Raw genomic sequence first — 26,621 nt, 5'->3', positions numbered from 1 at the left:
ATGTGCTCAACACAAAACATTACTATGAAATCCCATCAGTAAGTTTATACCTTTTGCATTGTCAGTGTTACACTGTAGCTGATTGTAAAAAGATTGTTACAGTTCTGTATACCTACTCAAATATACATGAACACAAAAATGCAATACAGTAACAAAAATTGTTATTTACAGTATTTCCAAAATGCAGTATTTTTGAACACTTGTGTTTTGTATGTAACATTTTACATACCAAACAGGAGAAAACTAGAAAAATTCTGAAAGATAAAGAATTCCGTGTATTGAAATGAAAGTTGCTCATTCTTTCAAAAACTAAACACAAAAAGACAAAAACACATGCAAAATAAAAAAATAATGAAATTAGACTGTATACTGTCTCATGTTTTGGTCTGGCCACAGCACCTTATCTTCATAGCAAGTGATGTTCCCCCTAGCTAAACAGTGGGGAAAGTTGGGTTTAGGAATAGGTGGGAGGAATATAACTGTGGGTGAACGATGGACTAATTGCAGACCAGAGCAGCCCTGTGGAAACTTGTGCTGTCCCAGATCACCACACACCTGGGCTGCTCTGGTCCACCCCTCTGCTTGGATAGAATGAGGATGCCATGTAGTGTTTCCAGAAATGTGAAAAGAAAGGGACCAAGGTTTGCATATTTTTTTCCCCCCAAAATTGGAAAGTGTCCTTTTATAGTGCTAAAAGCTCTGATTTGTAAGTGAACTTTGCACTTAGTAGAAAAAAGTTACATGATCTCAATAACTGATAAGGTGAGTAAACATTGAAATGAAGTGTTATTTTATATTTTACAAAAGATAATATAGGGGAGATGTTACTGTTTAGTGTTCTCTTATATTGGGATTCTGTTTCTGTTATCTCTGAGTTTTTGGGACTACCATTGAGTTGTTGAGTCTAGCCTGTGGTTAAGTCGAGGTTGGGCCAAAGAACAGACTGTATATGTTATGTTGTATGTGCTTTATTTTACAATAACAGAGTAGTTGCTGATGAAGTCTTTTGGCTATAACTGTAGCTCATACATGTGTGTTATTGCTAGCTACAAGAGATTTTTATTTTATTTTTCCACTTTATTCAGTAGGGTTTCAGTCTGTGTGAGAGATGAGAGAAATGAGAGAACAGAATAAAGCACAAGCTCTGGAGTGAAGGTGTAGGAGGGCAACAGCAGCATTGTGCATGGTCTCTCATGTAAGACCCTCTTGCTAGTACAGTGGTAGTATCACAAACATATCTAGACATTGTTATTGAAATACTCTGATCAAGCCTCTTTTGCTTCATCTCATTCAGTTTAGCAAATTTTGAAACAGCACACACAATTGTCATGAATACAACATGGATTTTCAGACATCTATAAATCAGTCAGTCCTTTCTGAAAGCATATGGCTATTTCACTGTATTGCAACAAGCTTCACTCCAGATTCTGAAAAATCCCCACAAAAGTCTCCACAGTTCACAAACAAGTGAAAACACCAAAAAATCCTTCCATCGACAACTTCCTTATAATTTCACTTTTCTGAATGAAAATAAATTTCTGAATGAAAATAAAACTTTGACCATTGCACAAAATGGAATAATAACTTCAGAATATCAGTAGTGGAGTAAATAATAAAATAGAGTAAAAATAAAATAAAAGAGTAGAAGAGTATCTTTTCCATACTGTCAGGGATCACAGAGGATGCAGACAAGATGGTAAGGTTAATGCTTTTATTGCAGATAGTGCGGAGATGCAGACAGAAGGTGAGTAAAAGCAACACAGAATAACAGTGAATGCTTAGCTGGTTGGTAATGTCTTTCTTTCTCTTGTAGATGATTTCGGGTAGCAGGCTGAAGAGGATGGCAGGCAGGACGGAACAGAGAGGAAGCGTAGCAGGTAAGTATCCAGGTAAGTGAAAGGGAGTCTGTGGGTCATGTTACGACGTATAGACGAGACCAGACAAAGAGTGAGTGACTAAGTGCTGCATATAAAGGTGAGCTGGTGATGGAATCCAGGTGACGGTGATTACTAATTAGAGGAGAGAGGAGAGTGAGTGCAGGTGTGCGCCAAGGAGGATTCTGGGGAGTGTAGTGCAGAGACAGAGGAGGAAGACAGACGGTGGATGTGACATAACTCCCCCCTTCCGCAAGGCGCGTCCCGCGCCGAAGAAGGCAGCATACGGGAGGGGGGGGGTGGGCATCCTGGAGTCCGTGACGGGAAGGTGGAACAGGTTCAGAAGTACGGACTCCAGGATGGTGGCAGGACAGACAGAGGAGGAGGTGATCACGAAGGTGCAGACAGAACAGGGGACCATGGTGGTGCAGGCAGAGCAGGGGACCAAGGTGAAGCAGGCTGATCAGGGGACCATGGCGGTGCAGACCCTTCGGGTGGCCATGGCGGTGCGGACCCTTCGGGTGGCCATGGCGGTGCCGACTGATAGCCCCCCCCCCAAAATTCCTTTGGGGAAATATCAGGCTTTAACACTGGACTGGAAGAGGCAGGGGGCGAAAGCTACTCTGGACTGGACAGGACCAGCGGCGAAGAGGACTCAGAGCTGGACAAGACCGGCAGCGACGAGGGCTCTGTGCTGGGCAGCGACGAGGGCTCTGTGCTGGGCAGCGACGAGGGCTCTGTGCTGGGCAGAACCAGCTCTGAAGAGGGCGTTGAGCTGGACGGGACCAGCGGTGAAGAGGACTCTGTGCTGGGCGGGACCAGCGGTGAAGAGGGCTCTGTGCTGGGCAGGACCAGCGGTGAAGAGGGCTCTGTGCTGGGCGGGACCAGCTGTGAAGAGGGCGTTGAGCTGGACGGGACCAGCGGTGAAGAGGACTCTGTGCTGGGCGGGACCAGCGGTGAAGAGGGCTCTGTGCTGGGCGGGACCAGCGGTGAAGAGGGCTCTGTGCTGGGCGGGACCAGCGGTGAAGAGGGCGTTGAGCTGGACGGGACCAGCTGTGAGGAGGGCGTTGAGCTGGACGGGACCAGCTGTGAGGAGGGCGTAGAGCTGGACGGGACCAGCTGTGAGGAGGGCGTAGAGTTGGACGGGATCAGCTGTGAGGAGAGCGTTGAGCTGGACAGGACCAGCTGTGAAGAAGGCGTTGAGATGGACTGGACCAGCTGTGAAGAGGGCGTTGAGCTGAACGGGAACAACGGTGAAGGCTCTGTGCTGGTCGGGACCAGAGGTGAAGAGGACTCTGTGCTGGTCGGGACCAGCGGTGAAGAGGACTCTGTGCTGGACGGGACCAGCGGTGAAGAGGACTCTGTGCTGGACGGGACCAGCGGTGAAGAGGGCTCTGTGCTGGGCAGCGATGAGGGCTCTGTGCTGGGCAGAACCAGCGGCGAAGAGGGCTCTGAGCTGGGCAGGACCAGCTGTGAAGAGGGCGTTGAGCTGGACAGGACCAGCTGTGAGGAGGGCGTTGAGCTGGACAGGACCAGCTGTGAGGAGGGCGTAGAGCTGGACAGGACCAGCTGTGAGGAGGGCGTAGAGTTGGACAGGACCAGCTGTGAGGAGGGCGTTGAGCTGGACAGGACCAGCTGTGAGGAGGGCGTTGAGATGGACTGGACCAGCTGTGAAGAGGGCGTTGAGCTGAACGGGACCAACGGTGAAGGCTCTGTGCTGGTCGGGACCAGCGGTGAAGAGGACTCTGTGCTGGTCGGGACCAGCTGTGAAGAGGGCGTTGAGATGGACTGGACCAGCTGTGAAGAGGGCGTTGAGCTGAACGGGAACAACGGTGAAGGCTCTGTGCTGGTCGGGACCAGCGGTGAAGAGGACTCTGTGCTGGTCGGGACCAGCGGTGAAGAGGACTCTGTGCTGGACGGGACCAGCGGTGAAGAGGACTCTGTGCTGGGCAGCGATGAGGGCTCTGTGCTGGGCGGGACCAGCGGTGAAGAGGGCTCTGTGCTGGGCGGGACCAGCGGTGAAGAGGGCTCTGTGCTGGGCGGGACCAGCGGTGAAGAGGGCTCTGTGCTGGGCGGGACCAGCTGTGAAGAGGGCGTTGAGCTGGACGGGACCAGCTGTGAGGAGGGCGTAGAGCTGGACGGGACCAGCTGTGAGGAGGGCGTAGAGCTGGACGGGACCAGCTGTGAGGAGGGCGTAGAGTTGGACGGGACCAGCTGTGAGGAGGGCGTAGAGCTGGACGGGACCAGCTGTGAGGAGGGCGTAGAGTTGGACAGGACCAGCTGTGAGGAGAGCGTTGAGCTGGACAGGACCAGCTGTGAAGGCGTTGAGCTGGACAGGACCAGCTGTGAAGAGGGCGTTGAGATGGACTGGACCAGCTGTGTCGGGACCAGCGGTGAAGAGGACTCTGTGCTGGACGGGACCAGCGGTGAAGAGGACTCTGTGCTGGACGGGACCAGCGGTGAAGAGGGCTCTGTGCTGGGCAGCGATGAGGGCTCTGTGCTGGGCAGAACCAGCGGCGAAGAGGGCTCTGAGCTGGGCAGGACCAGCTGTGAAGAGGGCGTTGAGCTGGACAGGACCAGCTGTGAGGAGGGCGTTGAGCTGGACTGGACCAACGGTGAAGGCTCTGTGCTGGTCGGGACCAGCGGTGAAGAGGACTCTGTGCTGGACGGGACCAGCGGTGAAGAGGGCTCTGTGCTGGGCGGGACCAGCGGTGAAGAGGGCTCTGTGCTGGGCGGGACCAGCGGTGAAGAGGGCGTTGAGCTGGACGGGACCAGCGGTGAAGAGGACTCTGTGCTGGACAGGACCAGCGGTGAAGAGGGCTCTGTGCTGGGCAGCGATGAGGGCTCTGTGCTGGGCAGAACCAGCGGCGAAGAGGGCTCTGAGCTGGGCAGGACCAGCTGTGAGGAGGGCGTTGAGCTGGACAGGACCAGCTGTGAGGAGGGCGTTGAGCTGGACAGGACCAGCTGTGAGGAGGGCGTTGAGCTGGACAGGACCAGCGGTGAAGAGGACTCTGTGCTGGTCGGGACCAGCGGTGAAGAGGACTCTGTGCTGGACGGAACCAGCAGCGAAGGGGGCTTTGCGCTGGACGGGACCAGCTGTGAAGAGGGCTTTGAGCTGGACGGAACCAGCGGTGAAGAGGGCTTAGTACTGGACGGGACCAGCGATGAAGAGGGCTTTGGCTCTGGCTCGGGGAGAACGACACTCACAGACTCTAGCGGGCAGGCGACTGGCTCTGGCTCTGGCGGGCAGGCGACTGGCTCTGGCTCTGGCGGGCAGGCGACTGGCTCTGGCTCTGGCGGGCAGGCGACTGGCTCTGGCGGGCAGGCGACTGGCTCTGGCTCTGGCGGGCAGGCGACTGGCTCTGGCTCTGGCGGGCAGGCGACTGGCTCTGGCTCTGGCGGGCAGGCGACTGGCTCTGGCTCTGGCTCTGGCGGGCAGGCGACTGGCTCTGGCTCTGGCGGGCAGGCGACTGGCTCTGGCTCTGGCGGGCAGGCGACTGGCTCTGGCTCTGGCTCTGGCGGGCAGGCGACTGGCTCTGGCTCTGGCGGGCAGGCGACTGGCTCGGGCTCTGGCTCTGGCGGGCAGGCGACTGGCTCGGGCTTTGGCTCTGGCGGGCAGGCGACTGGCTCTGGCTCTGGCGGGCAGGCAGGATAAGCGGGTTTGGCTGGGCTGATTTTGTGTGAAGCTAACTTGCAAGCTCTTCGGACGGACATCAAAGGGGGATCGATCAACTTGGATGTCAGATCAGCACTGTTAGGGACCAGTTTGCGAGCTTTGGGCCAGACGATCCCTGTGACTGATCCGGTGGCTGGTTTGATGGTTGGCATGGTGGAGATGGCTGGAGATGGTGGTTGAGTGGCGATGTCCTCAACCTCACCTACGGTGAAGTTAGAGCCACTCAACCACAGCACATGATCCAGGTACTGGACAAACGTGCCTGGGATTGATGCCGCTGGAGCTTGCTGGTACAGACTATCATCCAAACCGCCCAGGACCAGCTGTGAGGAGGGCGTTGAGCTGGACTGGACCAGCGGTGAAGAGGACTCTGTGCTGGACGGAACCAGCAGCGAAGAGGGCTTTGCGCTGGACGGGACCAGCTGTGAAGAGGGCTTTGAGCTGGACGGAACCAGCGGTGAAGAGGGCTTAGTACTGGACGGGACCAGCGATGAAGAGGGCTTTGGCTCTGGCTCGGGGAGAACGACACTCACAGACTCTAGCGGGCAGGCGACTGGCTCTGGTTCTGGCGGGCAGGCGACTGGCTCTGGCTCTGGCGGGCAGGCGACTGGCTCTGGCTCTGGCGGGCAGGCGACTGGCTCTGGCGGGCAGGCGACTGGCTCTGGCTCTGGCTCTGGCGGGCAGGCGACTGGCTCTGGCTCTGGCTCTGGCGGGCAGGCGACTGGCTCTGGCTCTGGCTCTGGCGGGCAGGCGACTGGCTCTGGCGGGCAGGCGACTGGCTCTGGCTCTGGCGGGCAGGCGACTGGCTCTGGCTCTGGCGGGCAGGCGACTGGCTCTGGCGGGCAGGCGACTGGCTCTGGCTCTGGCGGGCAGGCGACTGGCTCTGGCTCTGGCGGGCAGGCGACTGGCTCTGGCTCTGGCGGGCAGGCGACTGGCTCTGGCTCTGGCGGGCAGGCGACTGGCTCTGGCTCTGGCGGGCAGGCGACTGGCTCTGGCTCTGGCTCTGGCGGGCAGGCGACTGGCTCTGGCTCTGGCTCTGGCGGGCAGGCGACTGGCTCGGGCTCTGGCTCTGGCGGGCAGGCGACTGGCTCGGGCTTTGGCTCTGGCGGGCAGGCGACTGGCTCTGGCTCTGGCGGGCAGGCAGGATAAGCGGGTTTGGCTGGGCTGATTTTGTGTGAAGCTAACTTGCAAGCTCTTCGGACGGACATCAAAGGGGGATCGATCAACTTGGATGTCAGATCAGCACTGTTAGGGACCAGTTTGCGAGCTTTGGGCCAGACGATCCCTGTGACTGATCCGGTGGCTGGTTTGATGGTTGGCATGGTGGAGATGGCTGGAGATGGTGGTTGAGTGGCGATGTCCTCAACCTCACCTACGGTGAAGTTAGAGCCACTCAACCACAGCACATGATCCAGGTACTGGACAAACGTGCCTGGGATTGATGCCGCTGGAGCTTGCTGGTACAGACTATCATCCAAACCGCCCCAAAACACAATTTTTAGGACTTTGTCTGTCCAGCTTACCCCATTAGAAATTTCCAGGAATCCAGCGACATAATCCTCGATAGGGAGACCGTCCTGAAAACAATGGATCAAACGATCGGCTGTGGTTGATAGGAAGCGGCCAACTTCCATGTCTTTTGGGGCTGGTTCTTCTGTAGTATTGGTCTGGTCTTCTGTCAGGGATCACAGAGGATGCAGACAAGATGGTAAGGTTAATGCTTTTATTGCAGATAGTGCGGAGATGCAGACAGAAGGTGAGTAAAAGCAACACAGAATAACAGTGAATGCTTAGCTGGTTGGTAATGTCTTTCTTTCTCTTTCTCTTGTAGATGATTTCGGGTAGCAGGCTGAAGAGGATGGCAGGCAGGCAGGCAGGCAGGCAGGCAGGCAGGCGAACGGAACGGAACGGAACGGAACGGAACGGAGAGGAAGCGTAGCAGGTAAGTATACAGGTAAGTGAAAGGGAGTCTGTGGGTCATGTTACGACGTATAGACGAGACCAGACAAAGAGATGTCTCTTGGCAGACCAGTCAAATAATGCATCGATGAGATGTTAAAAGTTGAGTGCAATGCATTGTGGGTTACAATATCTCCTCTAGTATGCTCTGGTTGTATTATGCAAATGAAGTAGGTACTGTGTACTGTGTACAATATAAATACTGCAGCAAAATAATGAGTAGATTGCTATTCCAAACATAGCCTTTATGTTCAATTCTTTATGTTCAAAACTGAATTCTGATACACAATCCAAGCATCCGCATATGTACTAGAGTTTTGCTTCTCAGTTAGTATAACCACAGTACTGTTCATCAGGCTACATATAGGAGATTTTCATAACATTATAGACGTTATAGCACCATAAACACAATCACCCTGGTTGACACTGTGGTTACGCATTGTGATTAGTTTGAATTGTAAAGATTTGTCAGCTCAGACAAAAAATAAATAAAAAATAAACGTAATACTGTAACATTAAAGCAATGCAAGACTAATGTTTAGGAATAGGTAAAACAGAACTGGTCCAACAAATTCCTCTTGAGTATACTGGTTTTTACTTAACTGGTCCAGTAACTTTAAAGTGTGCTTCATAAAACGAATATATGTTAGTTTATACAATGACTCATGATGGTATGTATTATTTATTGTAATTCTCATAGATTAATCATAGAACTGTATGTAGGATTACTATTAATTAATTAATTAGAATATATGGCCAGAGGTTGTGGTTATATCTATGGATATGTATAATCTTACAAGCACATGCAGATCACCATAAAAAAATAGTTCCTGACTGAGCCCCTAATGATTAAAGATGCAATTATTAATATTATTATTTTGACAACACATGAAAAACAACTGGGATTTGATGCTGGTTAGTTTAATTTCATATAGTAGCAGATGCTAGAAGAGTAACATCTTTAAAGACCTTGCACATAAATCTGAATTTTCTGAAATGGTGATAAAAGTGTCTTACCTTGAAATCTTAAAAAACATATTTTGTATGCATTAGCATGAGGTAGTTTTTAAACCAGCATTCACAAGACATGAGACATATTGTCATTTCATATTAAATCCAATCCATTGAATAATATAATACAAGTGGAGACTCTCGGAACAGAACGGAAATGACAGGTATATATGAAAATGAAAGTGCACTCAACCAATGTGTACAGTGTTCAGATTAAAAAATTACCATGTTTACATGCACACTGTTTTAGTTTTAATGTCCATATATGCTTCTCAGCTACTGTAATGTTCCTGTATGTACCAAAATCATATTCAAATAAACAAAGACATATATTATTTTTTTATTTATTTTAATAATTCTGTACAGTCATTTATTATTTTTTTATTCAATAGCTTGACTTTTTCAAGGTATTCTTCAATGTTTTAATCTGCCCACACTCACTGGCCTCACTTTATTAGGTACACCTGTTCAACTGCACATTAACGCAAATATCTAATCAGCCAATAACATGGCAGCAACTCAATGCATTTAGGCATCTAGACATAGTCATTATGACCTGCTGAAGTTCAAACTGAGCATCGGAATGGGGAAGAAATGTGATTTAAGTGACTTTAAATGTGGCATGGTAGTTGGTGCCAGATGGGCTGGTCTGAGCATTTCAGAAACTGCTGATCTACTGGGATTTTCATGCACAACCATCAGTAAGGTTTACAGAGAATAGTTCGAAAAAGAGAAAATATCCAGTGAGAGGCAGTTCTGTGGGTGAAAATGCCTTGATGATGCCAGAGGTCAGAGGTGAATGGCCAGACTAGTCTGAGCTGACAGAAAGGTAACAGTAACTCAAATAACCACTTGTTACACCCGAAAAGTATGCAGAAGAGCATCTCTAAACGCACAACATGTTAAACCTTGAAGCAGACGGGCAACAGCAGCAGAAGACACACACCGGTGTCAAATCCCTTTCAGCTGAGAACATGAAACTAAGGCTACAATTCACATGGGCTCACCCAAACTGGACAAAAAAAGATTGGAAAAACATTGCGATTTCGGTGTGACATTCAGATGTTAGGGTAGAAATTTGGCCTAAACAACATGAAACCATGGATCACAAAGCTCAAATCATCTCAAACTGGTTTCTTGAGCATGACAGTGAGTCACTAAACTCAAACGGCCTCCACAGTCTCCAGATCTAAATCCAATAGAGCACCTTTGGGATGTGGTGGAAAGGGAGATTAGCATCATGGATGTGCAGCTGACAAATCTACAGAAACTGCCTGATGCTATCATGACAATATGGATCAAAATCTCTAAAGAATTTTTCCAGCACCTTTTTGAATCTATGTCACAAAGAATTAAGGTAGTTCTGAAGTCAAAAGGGGGTTTAACCCGGTACTAGAAAGATGTACCTAAAAAAGTGGCCAGTGAGTGTTTATGAACTGTGGGTACTTCAAATGAATTATTTACATGAAACAGAATTTCGATTAATATTTATAAATCTTTATAAATCAAATTCAGATTATTCCGATTCTGAATATGACCACATTTCAGTGGTTCCATTTCAAATGGAACTCAAAGCCATGGTTTGACGCACAGGCGTGTTCCGTTGTCTAAAGCATGTGTTTACACACGCCAATCAGTGATTGGCTGAACGTGATGACATAGTGACGCGGCGTAATACATTACTGAAACTATAAACAGACATGTCGCATAGACATGCCAGCTTTGTCTTCAGAAGCCGCTTGTGTTTGCAAAACAAACTGTCTGTGTGTGACGTGTGTCACAGGAGCAGGGCCGGCGCCACAAGGGGGCAAAAGATCTGTCCCCCTCAGATCTGATTTGCATCAACCATCAATATTTGCATTTTTGTAATAAGAGAGTGCTGCCTGGTGGCTAATGGCTGGCAAGTGATGTCACACACATGGTTTCAGACACATATAATAAATAAATATGGCTTGGATGCTACAAAGACTAAAAGATGAAAACTAAAAGACGTTTGTCCAATCTACAATTGTAACATTCCTATCCACATCAGCTGTGGCAACCAGTGTTATGTGGTCTGCAGGGGATTTGTTTTGATGCTGATGGAGAGCGAAAGTTTATGACTCCTGTAATTGTAAAGTTATAAATTCTTGAATGCATTTTTTATACTGTTGCTCGGTGTGACTCTGAGGGTGAGGGTATTGACCTGACTGGCCAAGAGCTCCTTCAGACTCTCTCATCTCCTCGTTCATCTTGGCCAAACGTAACCTTAGAGTCGAAGGAAAGAAAAACAATATTTGAAGTTAGGATCCATCACACATTGGCATGATTTTTTTATTTTTTTATTCTTTGATAAAGAAGCAGGAAGCAGTTTATGGTGCGAGACGTACAGAGTGACAATGTCTGCATTGGCGGCCTCCACTGCAATGGACAGCGGACTTCTGTTATCAGCGTCCACAGTGTTTTGCTTGGCCCCTCGTTTTAGGAACAGACATACTTGACTGACACCACATAAACACAGGAAAAGACTGTTAGTTATTTTAATAAGATAAAATAAAAAATAAAAACATAGCAAATTAGGGCAGTCAATAGATTCAATTAATTGATCATATAGTTTTTTATTTGTAGCTTTGTTTTTTATTTATTATATATTAGGGATGTAAAAAGTACCAGTACTTCAAGATCCAAATTTATAATGTAATAAAAATGTAATGTTACTGGGACTCCTGTCACTGCAGTCTCAAATGCAATGTCCGGTTTCACAGACAAGGCTTAAGCCTAGTCCCAGACTAAAATGCATGTTTGAGCTGTTTTAACTGAAAGCAACTTGCACTGACATATGGCAGTGCCTTTGTTTTGTCTCAAGAAACACACCATTAATGTTTTTTGTTTTTTTTCTAAGGCATGTTAATAAAAGCTACTTAAATGTCCTAATTTAATAATAGACCTATTATTCGTGAAAATAATAAGCAGTAAACTGCAAAATTCAATTGTCTCATTACTCTTTGCATTTTAAAAATCTTTAGGATGCGAAAGATATGATATTAATTTGCGATATATGCAAAAGTATGTATGAAAACGGCTCAAGGGCAGATTTTTTAGTGATACAACAAAACTTATGCGACAAAGCGGTTTTTTTTTTTAGGGATGACGTTATTATGCACAACATTTTATAATGGGAACATCATAAACGGTAACATCTTTGTTGATCCTGGAACAACACTGCAGTCAACCAATCAGATTTGAGGGACAAGTTTACTGTTTGTCAAGTTTAGGCTTACAACCAGGGTTAGGTGTTTCTACATCAGTGTTATTCATCTGTCATTTCCCTCTAATTTTAGGAATTACTTATGGGTAGGGATATGGTTATGATTACATTTTCAGACAGGACTGTTGTTCCAGGATCAGCAAAATATGTTGACCCAGGAACTTTGCAAAATAAGGACGTGCATTATCACAGTTGCAAATAGTTGTGCTGTTTAATGTAGTTTAGTAAATAGGATGGTGTCATTTTTCAGGATTCTCTGAAAAAGAGAACATGCAAAGAACAGCATTTATTTGAAATCTTTTGTAACATTATCAATGTCTTTACTGTAATTTTTGATCAACTAAATGCATCTTTGCAGAATAAAAGTATACATTTATTTTAAAAAATCACAGTGATCCCAAACATTTGAACAGTAATGTTTATATTTAACTTTTTAAATAAAAGAGTATGTAAATATTTAGCTGAGTGCCTTTAAAACATTTACTGCATTATCTATTGTACATCATAATTATGTTTTTTTTTAGGTTTTGAAAAGTTTCGAGGGAACTCGAACTGCGTCGAATGACACTTTGGGGGAAACGCCCCTCAGTGTAGCGCCTCTGAAGTATGAATGAAACTAAACCAATCCTGTTGCGTCATGACGTAATGTGTGCGGCTACAAAAGCTACAAAGCTACAAAAGGACGCCGGCACACAACAGAGATAGCTTTCTGTTCTTCAGCAAAGCGCTCTCTGTCTGAACGCTCTCTGTCTGAACGTCTTATTTGGTGTTGTTTGTCTCAAAGTCACAAGCATATATATATTATGGCGAGCAGCAGTTACACGAGATGTGTGCATCCCTGCCCACGTTACATTACGGGTGGGGACACACACCGTATGTGTGTACACTGTTTGGGAGCGCAGCACGCGCGGGCAGCTCTCGAGGGGGCTGCTTGCGAGGATTGTGAGAGATTACCAATCCGTGTGCTGCGCTCCCGCCTGGCCATTTTCAACGCTCTTCATGGGGCTCGCAGATGGATCTGGCGGGGGATCCGGAGACTGATGAGGCACGCTCTCGTGATTCATCCGCCAGTTCCGATGCTCTCCCGCCTCGCGCGGAAGCCCGCCCCACGGCTTCTTCCGCACGAGTGGAGAGCCCGATGCTTGAGCTGTCTGCTTCCGAGGTGGGGATTTTGGGGATGACTCGCCACCCCATGTCCCCGCATATGAGGAGCTGGTGGAGGTTGTCTCTCGTGCAGTGGCCCGTCTTAATATCAGTTGGCCACATGAGAGGCAGGAAACGCTTATTAAAAGCAAGTTGGACGAGCGTTTCCTGCAGCACAGAGAGCAACCTCGCTATCAGGGTTTACCGTTCTTTCCTGATTTGCATAATGAGTTGTGTAAATCGTGGAAAAATCCGCACTCATCTCGCGTGTCCAACCCCCTTAGTTTAGAACTACAGTAACATCTTGGGGGCGCGAGAGAACGGTTATGGGATGATGCCTCGGGTGGAACAGCCGCTTGCCACCTATTTAGCCCCCGAGTCTGCATCATCCCTAAAAACCCCGGTGCTGCCCACTAAACTGTGCCGTGATACATCTACGTTTGTGGGCAGGGCTTATATGGCTGCGGGTCGGGCTGGTGCTAGTCTGCATACAATGGCAGTACTACAAGCGTACCAGGCCGACCTTCTTAAGGATATTGATGAGGGCGAGGGTCCAACTCCGGAAGATATTGCGGAGTTGAGGAAGGCTGCAGATCTGTCTCTCCGAGTCACCAAGGAAACGGCCCGTGCTATCGGCCATTCCATGGCGGCAATGGTGGTCTCGGAGAGACACCTATGGTTAAATCTGTCGGGCATCAAGGAGAAAGACAGGGCTTTCCTCCTTGATGCCCTGATTTCCCCTTCTGGCCTGTTCGGCGACTCAGTTAACATCGTCGTCGACAGGTTTCAGGAGGCGAAGAAACAATCTGCAGCCTTCAGGCAATATCTCCCTCGCCGCTCCAAGCCTAAGAAGCCTGCCCCCAGTGGGCAGCCGCAGCCATCCACCAGCTCCTCCGCCTACAGACAGGCGTCGCTTCTATAGCCCCCCCTCAAGCAGCCTGGGGGCATAGACGAAGCCTCAGCCTAAGCAGGGCGACCTGAGGGCCATCCTGCAGGCGAAGAAGGCTTCGACAAAGAGGTCCTAGCCAGCCTAGGTCCTCTGCGGGCGGCCCCACCCGTGGGGGAGTGATCGAGGTCGCCTCCTCCGCGGAGCCCGCAGGAAATCGATGTCGACTTCCCGCCGTCAAGTGCGCTTCGGGACGCATCGGTTTCCAGCGAACGTGCCCTGCACTGTCCGCCCCACAGGCTTGCGGCCAGGCAGCATTCGCGTCCGCACATTGAGAATCGTTTTTGGTCGAACCCTGCCAGAGATCCGCTTCAGGGGGCCAAGAACGAATCCCGATTAATACTCGAAGCCAGCCTCGAGAGCTGGTTCCCTTTAGTAGAGTATTTCGATGCATGGAAAAATCTCACAAATATTTCTCCTTGGGCTCTGCGCACCATTCAAAAGGGGTACAGACTACAGTTCGGTTCCCGCCCACCAAAGTTCAACGGGGTATTGGAACAAGAAGTAAACTCTCTGCTGGTAAAAGAGGCTATAGAACGTATTCCTCCTCCAGACAGGGAGTCCGGGTTTTACAGCCGCTACTTCATAGTTCCCAAGAAGGATGGGGGGTTGCGTCCAATAATAGATCTCAGGCACTTGAATCGGTCTCTGAGGAGATTCAGGTTCAAGATGCTCACTATTCCCATCATCGTGAACCAAATTCAATCCGAGGATTGGTTTGTCACAATAGATCTGAAGGACGCATACTTCCACATTTCCATCCTTCCATCTCACAGGAAGTTCCTGAGGTTTGCTTTCGGGGGCGAAGCGTACCAATATCCGGTTCTTCCGTTCGGCCTAGCTCTCTCCCCTTGCACATATACAAAATGTGTGGATGCAGCTCTAGCACTGCTGAGGCTTCAGGGTATCAGGGTCCTCAATTATATCGATGACTGGCTGATTCTGGCCCAGTCACAAGAGCTGGCAGTTCGGCATCGAGATGTCGTCCTTGCCCACATCCAGAGCCTGGGGCTGAGACGCAACACGAAAAAGAGCATGTTGGCACCAGCCCAGAGAACCACGTTCCTGGGAGTGGTGTGGGATTTGGTCACGATGCGGGCACAATTGTCTCCTGCACGGATCGAATCCATCCTGGCCACGGTGACCAGGATAAAGCTAGGCCAGGCCATCACTGTGAAACATTTTCAGAGAGTGTTAGGGCTCATGGCAGCAGCATCAAACATCATTCCATTCGGTCTCCTGCACATGAAGCCCTTGCAGTGGTGGTTGAAAACCAAGGGGTTCTCCCTGAGGGGAAACCCATTTCGCATGATCAGGGTTACGCGCAGATGCCTTCGTTCCCTATCTATGTGGAAGAAAGCTTGGTTTCTGTCCCAAGGTCCCGTGCTGGGAGTGTCATGTCGCCGGAAAGCCGTCTCGACAGACGCCTCTCTCACGGGCTGGGGCGCGGTCATGGAAGGCCGCTTTACAAGAGGTCTATGGCAGGGCCATTATTCCTCCTGGCATATAAACTGCCTGGAAATGTTGGCGGTGTTCCGAGCTCTGAGGAGCTTCCTGCCGGACCTCAAGGGTCATCACGTCCTTGTGAGGACGGACAATATGTCAGTGGTGGCCTATATAAACCATCAAAGGGGGTCTGAGGTCTCGCCCTCTATGCAGACTGGCGCATCAGATCCTCTTGTGGTCCCAGGGGAAATTGTTGTCTCTCAGAGCAACATACATCCCAGGGAATCAGAATCAGGGAGTAGACATCCTGTCAAGGCAGGGGCTGAGGCCCGGGGAATGAAGACTCCATCCCGAGGTGGTGGAGTCAATATGTCAGAGGTTCGGCCCAGTGGAAGTGGATCTATTCGCATCTCGAGAGACGACTCACTGTCCACTGTGGTTCTCCCTCACACATCCAGCCCCGCTGCCATGGATGCCATGGTGCAGACGTGGCCGAGGCTGCGTCTGTATGCATTTCCCCCGATCGCTCTGCTCCCGGGAGTTCTAGAGAGGGTTCGTCGCGACGGGATCAGTCTATTATTGGTAGCCCAATTGTGGCCGGCCCGAGTATGGTTCTCAGACATAATATCACTCCTGGACGGCCCTCCATGGGAGCTTCCCATCAGGAGGGACCTGCTGACTCAGGCAGAGGGCTCAATATTTCACCCTCGGCCCGAACTATGGAAACTGTGGGTCTGGCCCCTGAGGGGGCACAGTACCGAGAGGCCGGCCTGTCAGCAGGAGTAGTGGAGACCATACTCAGCTCTAGAGCTCCCTCCACGAGGAAATTGTACGGCCTAAAATGGAATGTTTTCACCGTATGGTGCAGAGAGCGTGAGGTGGACCCAGTTAACTGCCCAGTGGCTTCAGTGCTGGAGTTCCTCCAAGATCGCTTCTCGGCTGGTCTTACCCCGTCCACTCTCAAGGTGTACGTGGCTGCCATTTCGGCTTTCCACGCTCCTCTGAGTGATGGGCCTCTGGGGAGACAGCAGTTGGTTGTACGTTTCCTCCGTGGGGCTTGGAGGACGAGACCTGCGGCTCGTACCAGGGTTCCCACTTGGGACCTGGCGGTGGTTCTCGAAGGGTTGGTTGAGGCCCCCTTCGAACCACTGGAGTCGGCTGAGGACAAGAACCTTTCCCTAAAGGTGGCTTTCTTGTTGGCCATTACTTCTCTGAGGAGGGTAGGAGATCTCCAGGCGCTCTCTATATCTAACGGGTGCCTGGAGTTTACTCCAGGCAACATCAAAGCCATCCTACATCCTAGGCCAGGCTATTTGCCCAAGGTGCCATCTAATGTGGCACGGCCTACGGTTCTGCAGGCTTTTCATCTTCCACCTCACGTGACGGCGGATGAGGATAGACTTCACCTGCTCTGCCCTGTCAGAGCTCTCAAAATATATATCCAGGGGTCCTCCTCATGGCGGAAGTCAGACCAGTTGTTAGTGTGTTTCGGGTCGCCCAAACAGACCATTAGCAACTGGATTGTCCAAGCTATATCTATGGCCTACCAGGTGCGCAATTTGCCTTCACCTCTGGCCGTGAGGGCTCACTCTACCAGAGGCATGGCGTCCTCTAGAGCCCTCCTCTCAGGGGCCCCGATCCAGGAAGTCTGCGATGCAGCAGGATGGGCCACCCCTCACACTTTTATTAGATTTTACAGCCTGGACATTCCATCGACACCTGGCACCCTTGTGCTCTCGTCCTAAGTGTGCCTGTGCGCAGCTTCACACTAGGACAGGCAGGGCTCGTTGTGGCATAGTGGGTACTCGTTCCCCCAAAGTGTCATTCGACACAGTTCGAGTTCCCTTGAAAGGGAACGTCTCGGGTTACGACTGTAACCCTTGTTCCCTGAGAAAGGGAACGAGAACTGCGTCCCTTCGCCATGCCTCCCCCTGCCTGGGAGCGCTTGCTTCATCACAGAAGGCTATCTCCGTTGTGTGCCGGCGTCCTTTTGTAGCTTCCGCATATGCCGTCACACATTACGTCATGACGCAACACCAGTCAGGATTGGTTTAGTTTTATTCATACTTCAGAGGCGCTACGCTGAGGGGCGTTTCCCCCAAAGTGTCATTCGACGCAGTTCTCGTTCCCTTTCTCAGGGAACAAGGGTTACAGTCGTAACCTGAGACGTTATAGATATATAACTACCCAGTATGACCCAGTATAGTGGCATGATGCAGTGGTCCTCTGCCACGAATGTCCTGCTGGTCCACACTGGCAGCATTTTGAAGTAGGAACTCACAGGTGATCAGAGAACCCTGGACACACAAATATATAAAGACATATTCAGTAGAAGTTTAAGTTCATTAAAGTGTTTAACAGTACTTTAACCGAACTACTGCATGCAACTGCCTACAGATCCCTTTGGTCTAAATCATCTTTATGTATTGTCATTTGTCCCACAAGTACTGACCCCTTGTACGGCTTGTATTAGTGGAGTCCGATTGCTGTCTTCCCCATTGACCCAGTTGACATCAGCTCCATGAGCCAGTGCCTGCACCATGTCTGTAAGGCTGCAGGCACAGGACGCCCAGTACAGTAGACTACCAGCAGAGGAATCAGTCAGCTCAGTGAACACAGTAGGACGGTCTGCCTGATTCATGGACATGGGTGACTCAGACTCTTGGAGCTCTGAAACACAATTACACAAAATATCAATGGTATTTTAAAAAGCATTGACTCTTGGGGGCTGTTTACACCTGGCCACTTAATGCGTTAATAGCTATCCGATCGTGAAAAGACCAGGTGTAAATGCCCTCCGAAACGCATTCGAGACGGATTTGAATCCGATCGCTCAAACCACTTCAGGAGGTGGTCTGGGCCGCATTCCAGACAAAACTGGACAAGTGTAAATGCATCTGGTGGTTGAAACCACATATGTAAATTGTACTCCTCCCAAAAATGCAAAAAAATAAATAAACGTGTGAGAGCGTGTTATAGGCTATATGTAATGTTATAGCCAGATATGATGACGCTTACTGGAACACGCATCACCGCAGATGAGAAGCTGAGCATATATTCATTAAGCCAACGTGCAAACTATCGCAAATCAAAGTGAAAGTAAGTCGCAGACGCTTAACACACAATCATCATCATTAAAAGTAAAGAAACAAAATGATCTTACCAGGGCTGTTGCCTATGGCAAGCCCTTTTAACATTTAAAAGCTAATTTTGACTATCCGGAATTAACATTGTAGATATCAACAATGTCTTTCTGGCTATGGCAAGCCGTTTTAACATTTAATCATTTCAACTGACTAGTATCTATTTTCATGCTACTGGTACTTATTTTTTAGATACTAGTATCTATTCCATTAAGTACTAGTACTTATTCATTAGCTACTAGTGCCTATTCTTTAGATACTAGTGCTTATTCTTTAGGTACTAGTACTTATTCATTAGATACTAGTACTTATTCATTAGATACTAGTTCTTATTTATTAGATAATAGTACCTATTAATTAGATACTAGTACTTATTCAGTAGATACTAGTACATATTTATTAGATACTAGTACCTATTAAATAGTTACTAGTACTTATTCATTAGACACTAGTACTTATTTCAGTAGTGACTAGTAACTATTCTTTTGTTACTAGTAACAAATATTTTTTTTTGCCATTGACTTCTATGGGGATCTGTCATTCAGATATCAACTATTCGGTTCTGTATGTAGTATGTATTCCATTTGTGACTAGTACATATATATTAGGTACTAGTAGTTATTTATTAGGTACTAGTACTTATTTTTTACATACTAGTACTTATTCATTTGATACTAGTACCTATTAAATAGATACTAGTACCTATTCATTAGCTACTAGTACTTATTTATTAGATACTAGTACTTATTCATTAGATACTAGTACCTATTAATTAGATACTAGTACTTATTAATTAGCTACTAGTACTTATTCAATAGATACTAGTACTTTTTTATTAGACACTAGTATCTTTTGTAATTGTTACTAGTAACTATTCTTATTTTACTAGTCACAGTTACTAGTGTTTTGACAAGTCAGAACGGCCACTGGAGAGTTAAATAAAAAATCTTACTAGTAAAATAAAACATCTTACTAGTAACATTTGGATTAAATACTAGTATCTAATAAATAGGTATTAGTATCTAATAAATAGGTATTAGTTGCTAATTAATAAGTACTAGTATCTAATTAATAGGCACTAGTATCTAATGAATAAGTACTAGTTGAATAAGTACTAGTATCTATTGAATAACTACTAGTAGCTAATAAATAAGTACTAGTATCTATTTAATAGGTACTAGTTTCTATTTAATAGGTACTAGTATCTAATGACTTAGTACTAGTATTTATTGAATACATACTAGTATCTAGTAATAGGTACTAGTATCTAAAAAATAAGTACTAGTACCTAATTAATAACTACTAGTATCTAATATATATGTACTAGTCACAACTGGAATACATACTAGTCAGAACTGAATAGTTGATATCTGAATGACAGATCCCTATTAGAATAAGTACTAGTATCTAATGAATAAGTACTAGTATCTATTTAATAAGTACTAGTATCTAATGAATAAGTACTAGTATCTAATAATAAGTACTAGTAACTAATGAATAAGAACTAGTATCTAATGAATAAGTACTAGTATCTAATAAATAAGCACTAGTCACTATTGGAATAAGTACTAGTATCTAATAAATAAGAACTAGTATCTAATGAATAAGTACTAGTATCTTTAAAAAGGTACTAGTACCTAAAGAATAAGCACTAGTATCTAAAGAATAGGCACTAGTACCTAATGAATGAGTACTAGTACTTAATGGAATAGATACTAGTAGCATGAAAATAGATACTAGTCGGTTGAAATGATTACATTTTAAAACGGCTTGCCATATTCTGGCTAGTCGTAATTACATTTTGGATAGTTGGAATTGTCATTCAAGATATCTGTAACGTAATTGTGACTAGTCGAAACGACAGATAGAGATATCTGTAATTCATTTTTGACTAGGCTGAATTACAGATATCTGCAATGACGTCATTGAAAAACGATATTCAACTCGTCACACATCTTAAATGACAATTGCAGATATCTGTAATTCAGTTTTGACTAGGCAGAATGAAAGTTAAAGATATCTCAAACGTCATTATGACTAGTGCAAATTATTGTGCATGACGTTGCTCTATTTTAGATATCCATAAATAAGTAATTTCCCCTCCCCGCCATAATCAAAGAAGAAGTGGGTTCATTTCCTTATTTCTATGAATGGAAGAAGAAAGAAGCAGTCATGGCGTTGGCTGTAATCGAAATAAAAAAAACCAGAAAATGTTTTTTATATACAAAAAAATACAATATTTTATATACAAAAAAATATATAAAATGTTGCAATGCTATGTTTATGATCATGCTTAAAATTACGTAGGTTATTGTTGACGAAAGAGATTCACACTAATTCACTTTAATAAAGATGCTGACATGCATGCTATTCTTGCCATGGAAGTACAATAACATTAACTTCCTTAGATGAGAAAAAAAGTTCTTAGTTCAGATTAGTTCTTATTTTTTTATTTTATTTTTCAGTTTGAAACAGTATCTAACAGCATTAAAAAGACGATTAAAAACTCCTTGTTTAAGTTACAGATATCTCAAATTTCAGATATCTCTAATCAAAATTAATTTCAAGATATCTATAACTTGATAATAGATATCTACAATTAAATTATGACTATCCATAACTCTACAATGCCATTTTCACTAGTCAAAACTTAATTTAAGATATCTGAAAAGGAACATGTAGATATCTTGAATTGAGGTGAATTAAAGATATCTTGAACTGGAGTTATGACTAGTCAGAATCAAATTGAAGATATCTCAAACTAGAATTACAGATATCTACAATTCAGTTGCAGATATCCATAATTCACATAGTGGATATCTGCAACTGAATTGTAGATATCTGTAATGATAACCCCATACAAATTAATGGCAAAAGTGACGTCATTTGTCCTAGGAAGAATGTCTTTGTGGATATCTGAAATTACAATTATGGATAGGAAGAATGTAGTTGCGGATATCTGAAATGTTCTTTTTGACTAGGCAAAACTGAATTACAGATATCTGCAACACATATCCAGTCTAACTGTTAAATGTTAAAATGGCTTGCCATATGTTGCCGCTCTCTCTTATTGCGGTCTTTGATTTTGAAATTTTAGCTGATGATCAATAAAATGCAGCTCATATCTGTTTCTTTCAGTGATGTGCACTCCGTTAAATCTGCATACAGCGCGGGAATTGAAGATCGGATTTAAATCTGTTTCGCAAAAACACATTTATGTGACCAGGTGTAAATGGAATCGTTTTGATAAATCAGATAGCTATCCGATCTGAGAAAACGCATGAAGTGGCCAGGTGTAAACAGCCCCTTGGCCCCGGAAATGTTGCAAAAAAAAAGACTTGACTTTTTGTAGTCACGTTATTTGATAGATTTACCTCTACATAAATATACTTTTATAAATACAGGATACAGGATACATATGGACACTTTTTTAGTATAAACAAAAAAAGGTAGCACTTTATTTTACAGTCAAGTCACATTTATTCATATAGCGCTATACAACACATTGTTTTGGCAGATTATTAGCTTCAAAGCAACAAAAAAAAAAGAAGAGAAGGCAATAGTGTCATTATCCAGCTCAAGTCAATTCAATGTTGAATCATGTCAGCTCAATAACAGTGTCAGTGTTGCATAGTTCATCAATTGTGAAACAAATTGGATTCAGTTATAAAGCTACTCTACAAAAGACAACTAAAGTCATTATTCAGCTCAATTTAGTTCAGTGGTGATTAAATTCAGGACAATAACTGTCAATGTTCATCAAATTGTCAGGGTTAAGGACTTATTTTTGGCAACTAGAGGCCCCCATTGCTTTTCTTGTTGGTTTTCCATCTCTGTTATTAAGTTCGAGTATGAAGGTACGAGGTAGATGGCGGTATGGCAACACTGAGCAGTGATTTAAACATGGGAATTGACGGTTAATCATGAAGGAATGAATGGGATGGATGAAGGTACAAAGGGAATTTTGAATAATGTTGGATGGCAGATAGTCAGTAGGAAAGGTAAAAGGAAAAAAATGTCATGAAGGAAGCTCTACAGACATTAACACCATTACTGGAGCAAAAGTATTAAAGGTTAAAAGATTACAATATGTGAGAAATGAAGTGAAAAAGAGTCTGTCGGTATTGATTCATTTTCAGGAGATGAAATTACTGTCAGTGCTTCATTAATTGTTTCTATAGTGATATATTTTTCTTCCATGTATTTTTCTGCTGCTATGATCTTGATTCTTTCTGTTCTACTATATGAAGTTTTATGTTAACAAAGTTCATAGGAGCACGTTCAGGTAATCAACCAATCAGCACAAGAGGAAGACTGTATAAATGAAGCCTTTCCTCACCTCTGTCTCATGACAAGTTTCACAGCATCCCTCCACCACCCCATCACCTCACTCTCGGCTGGTTTCTATCCCAGTAAAAAGGGGGAGTACTTTGGTTTCGGGCCAAATTCTGAGCTCGAAGCCCTCCCCCGGACAGCATGCCAAATACGCTTAAAATACTACATCTGATTTCATGTACGTGTGAACTTGTGAAATGTTTTGGCTGAGCAACTAATCACTTCTGCTATGAATGTCACCCATATGACTCATCCTCTCATTCTCAGGCATTCTAACTGTACTTAAATTGCCATGACTGGCCGTTGATGTATTCTTGCCTCTCTTAATTGCTTCTGCATATGAGATCACTTCTGTCACTTTAATGTTCTGAATCTTTACTGCTCTTTTCTTTACATCACATTCCTCATATGCAGCACTAGATCCGGCCCACATCCGGCACACATGGAAAGATGATCTGGCCCACATGCAGCGTGGAATGACGGCCCTTGGGTGGCTGACTCCTGTTTGCCAGATCTGAGCCACAAGCAGGCCATAGCAATGCCACATGTCAGCCAACAACTTCACTAACAGCATTACCAGCTTCACTTATTACTAACCAAACTGACTTTATTTCTGTCAGACGTCTACAAAAGTTTTTATTGAGAAATGTGTTTCATTTGAAGTCACCATAACAATAATTAGTGTTTCCATTAGTTGGGCTCTTAACTTTTATTATTTCTTTTGTCCTTTTTGGCCGCTGTGACAGTGTGTTTTTCAAACACATTTGAAGCAGCAAAGAAAGCTAAAGTGAAATGAGATCAGGTGATGGTTACCTTTTGATGGTTTTACAATCATCATGAAATAGACTGATTTACTAATGTCTTTTAAATCTAACAATTGTGTTGTACTGTTAATATATTCACATCACAAACCCTGTGATACTGCAACATGAGATCCAGCAATATTATAACAAACAGAAGATTTTAACAAACATGAGCACGAAAAGGTAATCTATGATGACACACACAGATATCAACAATGGCGACAATCAAAAATATTCAGATAAACAGATCAATTCAGAACATCACTGAAAAGCTACTAAATGTCACAACAAAAACAACAGCAAAAAATAAAAGCAAATATTTAGAATAAAAAAAAATAGGATAATTCAGCTGTCAGGGTTGTAACAGGCAGGATGCTGAGACGAGGTTTAAGTAATTCAAAAACAAAGTATTTATTTATTAGAACTGAAATGGTTTCAGATTACAAAATCAAAAGACAAAACTCCAGGAATCAAACATTAACCATACAAAGACAACCATAATCTGACGACGACAGACCAAGACTGAGTAAAACACTGGGGTATATATACACAGGCAAACAGGATGATTAACAAGACACAGCTGACACAAATGAACTAATAAAACAGACCGGGGAGAACAGGACTAAACCAAAATCACAAAAGACAGGGGAAAACAGATCACAGAAACTGAAAACATAGAAACAGATTCATAAAACAGAACTCAAAAACCTCAAAACGTCACAGTACCTCCCCCCTCCCCAAAGGCGCGTCCTCGCGCCGTATAAAACATCCAAAAGGGTGGGAGGGTGGGCATCCTAGACTCCAGGACGATCCAGACGGATGCAGGTTGGTCAGAAGACCAGGGTGGAACATGCTGTGGTCGTGGCCATGATGGAGCAGGCTGTGGACGTGGCCATGGTGGAGCAGGCTGTGGGCGTGGCCATGGTGGAGCAGGCTGTGGGCGTGGCCATGATGGAGATGACCCTTCAGGTGGCCATGGTGGAGATGACCTTTCGGGTGGCCATGGTGGAGATGACCCTTCAGGTGGCCATGGTGGAGATGACCCTTCGGGTGGCCATGGTGGAGATGACCCTTCGGGTGGCCATGGTGGAGATGACCCTTCGGGTGGCCATGGTGGAGATGACCCTTCAGGTGGCCATGGTGGAGATGACCCTTCAGGCGGCCATGGTGGAGATGACCCTTCAGGCGGCCATGGTGGAGCTATTTTTTCAGGTGGCCATGGTGGTATTGGGAACCGCGTCAGAGAACCCTCCGCTGTTCCCCTAGCAGGTATGCGCCCCCCCAAAATTTTAATGGGGAAATTGACAGGTCCTGGCTCTTGCTCTGGAACAGACACCACCAGCTCAGGTTCAGGAACAGACACCACCGACTCGGGCTCAGGAACAGACACCACCGGCTCAGGAACAGGAACAGACACCACCGGCTCGGGCTCAGGAACAGACACCACCGACTCGGGCTCAGGAACAGACACCACCGGCTCAGGAACAGGAACAGACACCACCGGCTCGGGCTCAGGAACAGACACCACCGGCTCAGACTCAGGAACAGACACCACCGGCTCAGACTCAGGAACAGACACCACCGGCTCGGGCTCAGGAACAGACACCACCGGCTCGGGCTCAGGAACAGACATCACTGGTTCAGATTCAGGAACAGACATCACCGGCTCAGACTCAGGAACAGACACCACCGGCTCAGGAACAGGAACAGACACCACCGGCTCGGGCTCAGGAACAGACACCACCGGCTCAGACACCACCGACTCGGGCTCAGGAACAGACACCACCGGCTCAGGAACAGGAACAGACACCACCGGCTCGGGCTCAGGAACAGACACCACCGGCTCAGGCTCAGGAACAGACACCACCGGCTCAGACTCAGGTTCAGGAACAGACACCACCGGCTCAGGAACAGGAACAGACACCACCAGCTCAGGAACAGGAACAGACACCACCGGCTCGGGCTCAGGAACAGACACCACCGGCTCAGACTCAGGTTCGGCTGGGCTGATGAGAGGATCAGTAGATCTGGTGGTATGTGGAAAAAACTTGCGTGCTCTCCGAACGGATACCCAAGGTGGGTCAAACATTTTAGACCCAAGATCAGCACTATTAGAAATAAGTTTTCGTGCTCTGGGCCAGGTGATCTTTTTAAAATGTGCTGGGCTCGGAACAGGCTTCGGAACAAGACTTGGAACTGGCACCAACGGCTCAGGCACTGGAACTGGCACTGGAACTAAATCGGTTGGGTTGGCTGGATGTGAGGCGTACTGGGGGGTAAAACTTTCCCAGCAGATGGCAACAGCTTCCCTCCAGCTCAACCCCGAGAAATCGGGGAGTGGACGAGGATCGACGCTTACAGCACCGATCATATATGCTGTGATAATGGTTTCATCACATACATTCCAGTCTTTAGCCATATCACTAAACTTCACTGTATACTCCAGCAGGTCGTGGCTCTCCTTAATTACCCCTGTGAGTTGATCCCAGCACATTTTCTTTTTTGTTAGGGTCTGTCGTTCTGTCTGGGTTGTAACAGGCAGGATGCTGAGACGAGGTTTAAGTAATTCAAAAACAAAGTATTTATTTATTAGAACTGAAATGGTTTCAGATTACAAAATCAAAAGACAAAACTCCAGGAATCAAACATTAACCATACAAAGACAACCATAATCTGACGACGACAGACCAAGACTGAGTAAAACACTGGGGTATATATACACAGGCAAACAGGATGATTAACAAGACACAGCTGACACAAATGAACTAATAAAACAGACCGGGGAGAACAGGACTAAACCAAAATCACAAAAGACAGGGGAAAACAGATCACAGAAACTGAAAACATAGAAACAGATTCATAAAACAGAACTCAAAAACCTCAAAACGTCACATCAGCAGCATAATTTATTCATGTTGCAATGCATGCTGGGAGTTTTTTACAATGCTGTTACCCAGCATGCATTGCAGCAAGGTACTTTTGATTGTTACCATTGCTGATATCTGTGTGTGTCATCATAGATTAACTTTTCATGCTCA

At 46.1% G+C, this 26,621-nt stretch overlaps 1 protein-coding gene across 1 annotated transcript in view; it reads right to left on the bottom strand.

Annotated features, from left to right (window-relative positions):
* Positions 1-7,866: 7,866 nt before the first annotated feature.
* acap2a (ArfGAP with coiled-coil, ankyrin repeat and PH domains 2a) overlaps positions 7,867-26,621 on the bottom strand; it is a 98,619-nt gene continuing 79,864 nt past the window's right edge. The window contains exons 21-24 of the mRNA XM_084120210.1: positions 17,755-17,972; positions 17,490-17,599; positions 10,890-11,000; positions 7,867-10,767 (exon numbers count right to left, since the gene is read on the bottom strand). Of these exons, the coding sequence (XP_083976336.1) occupies positions 10,617-10,767; positions 10,890-11,000; positions 17,490-17,599; positions 17,755-17,972 (590 nt within the window). The 3' untranslated portion in view covers positions 7,867-10,616. The remainder of the gene's footprint in view (positions 10,768-10,889; positions 11,001-17,489; positions 17,600-17,754; positions 17,973-26,621) is intronic.

The sequence above is a fragment of the Abramis brama genome (genome assembly GCF_963993115.1).
Source record: "Abramis brama genome assembly, chromosome: 7".
Taxonomy (NCBI): Eukaryota; Metazoa; Chordata; class Actinopteri; order Cypriniformes; family Leuciscidae; genus Abramis; species Abramis brama.
The sequence above is the reverse complement of the archived record's forward strand: the minus strand, read 5'-3'. Positions and strand labels throughout refer to the sequence as shown.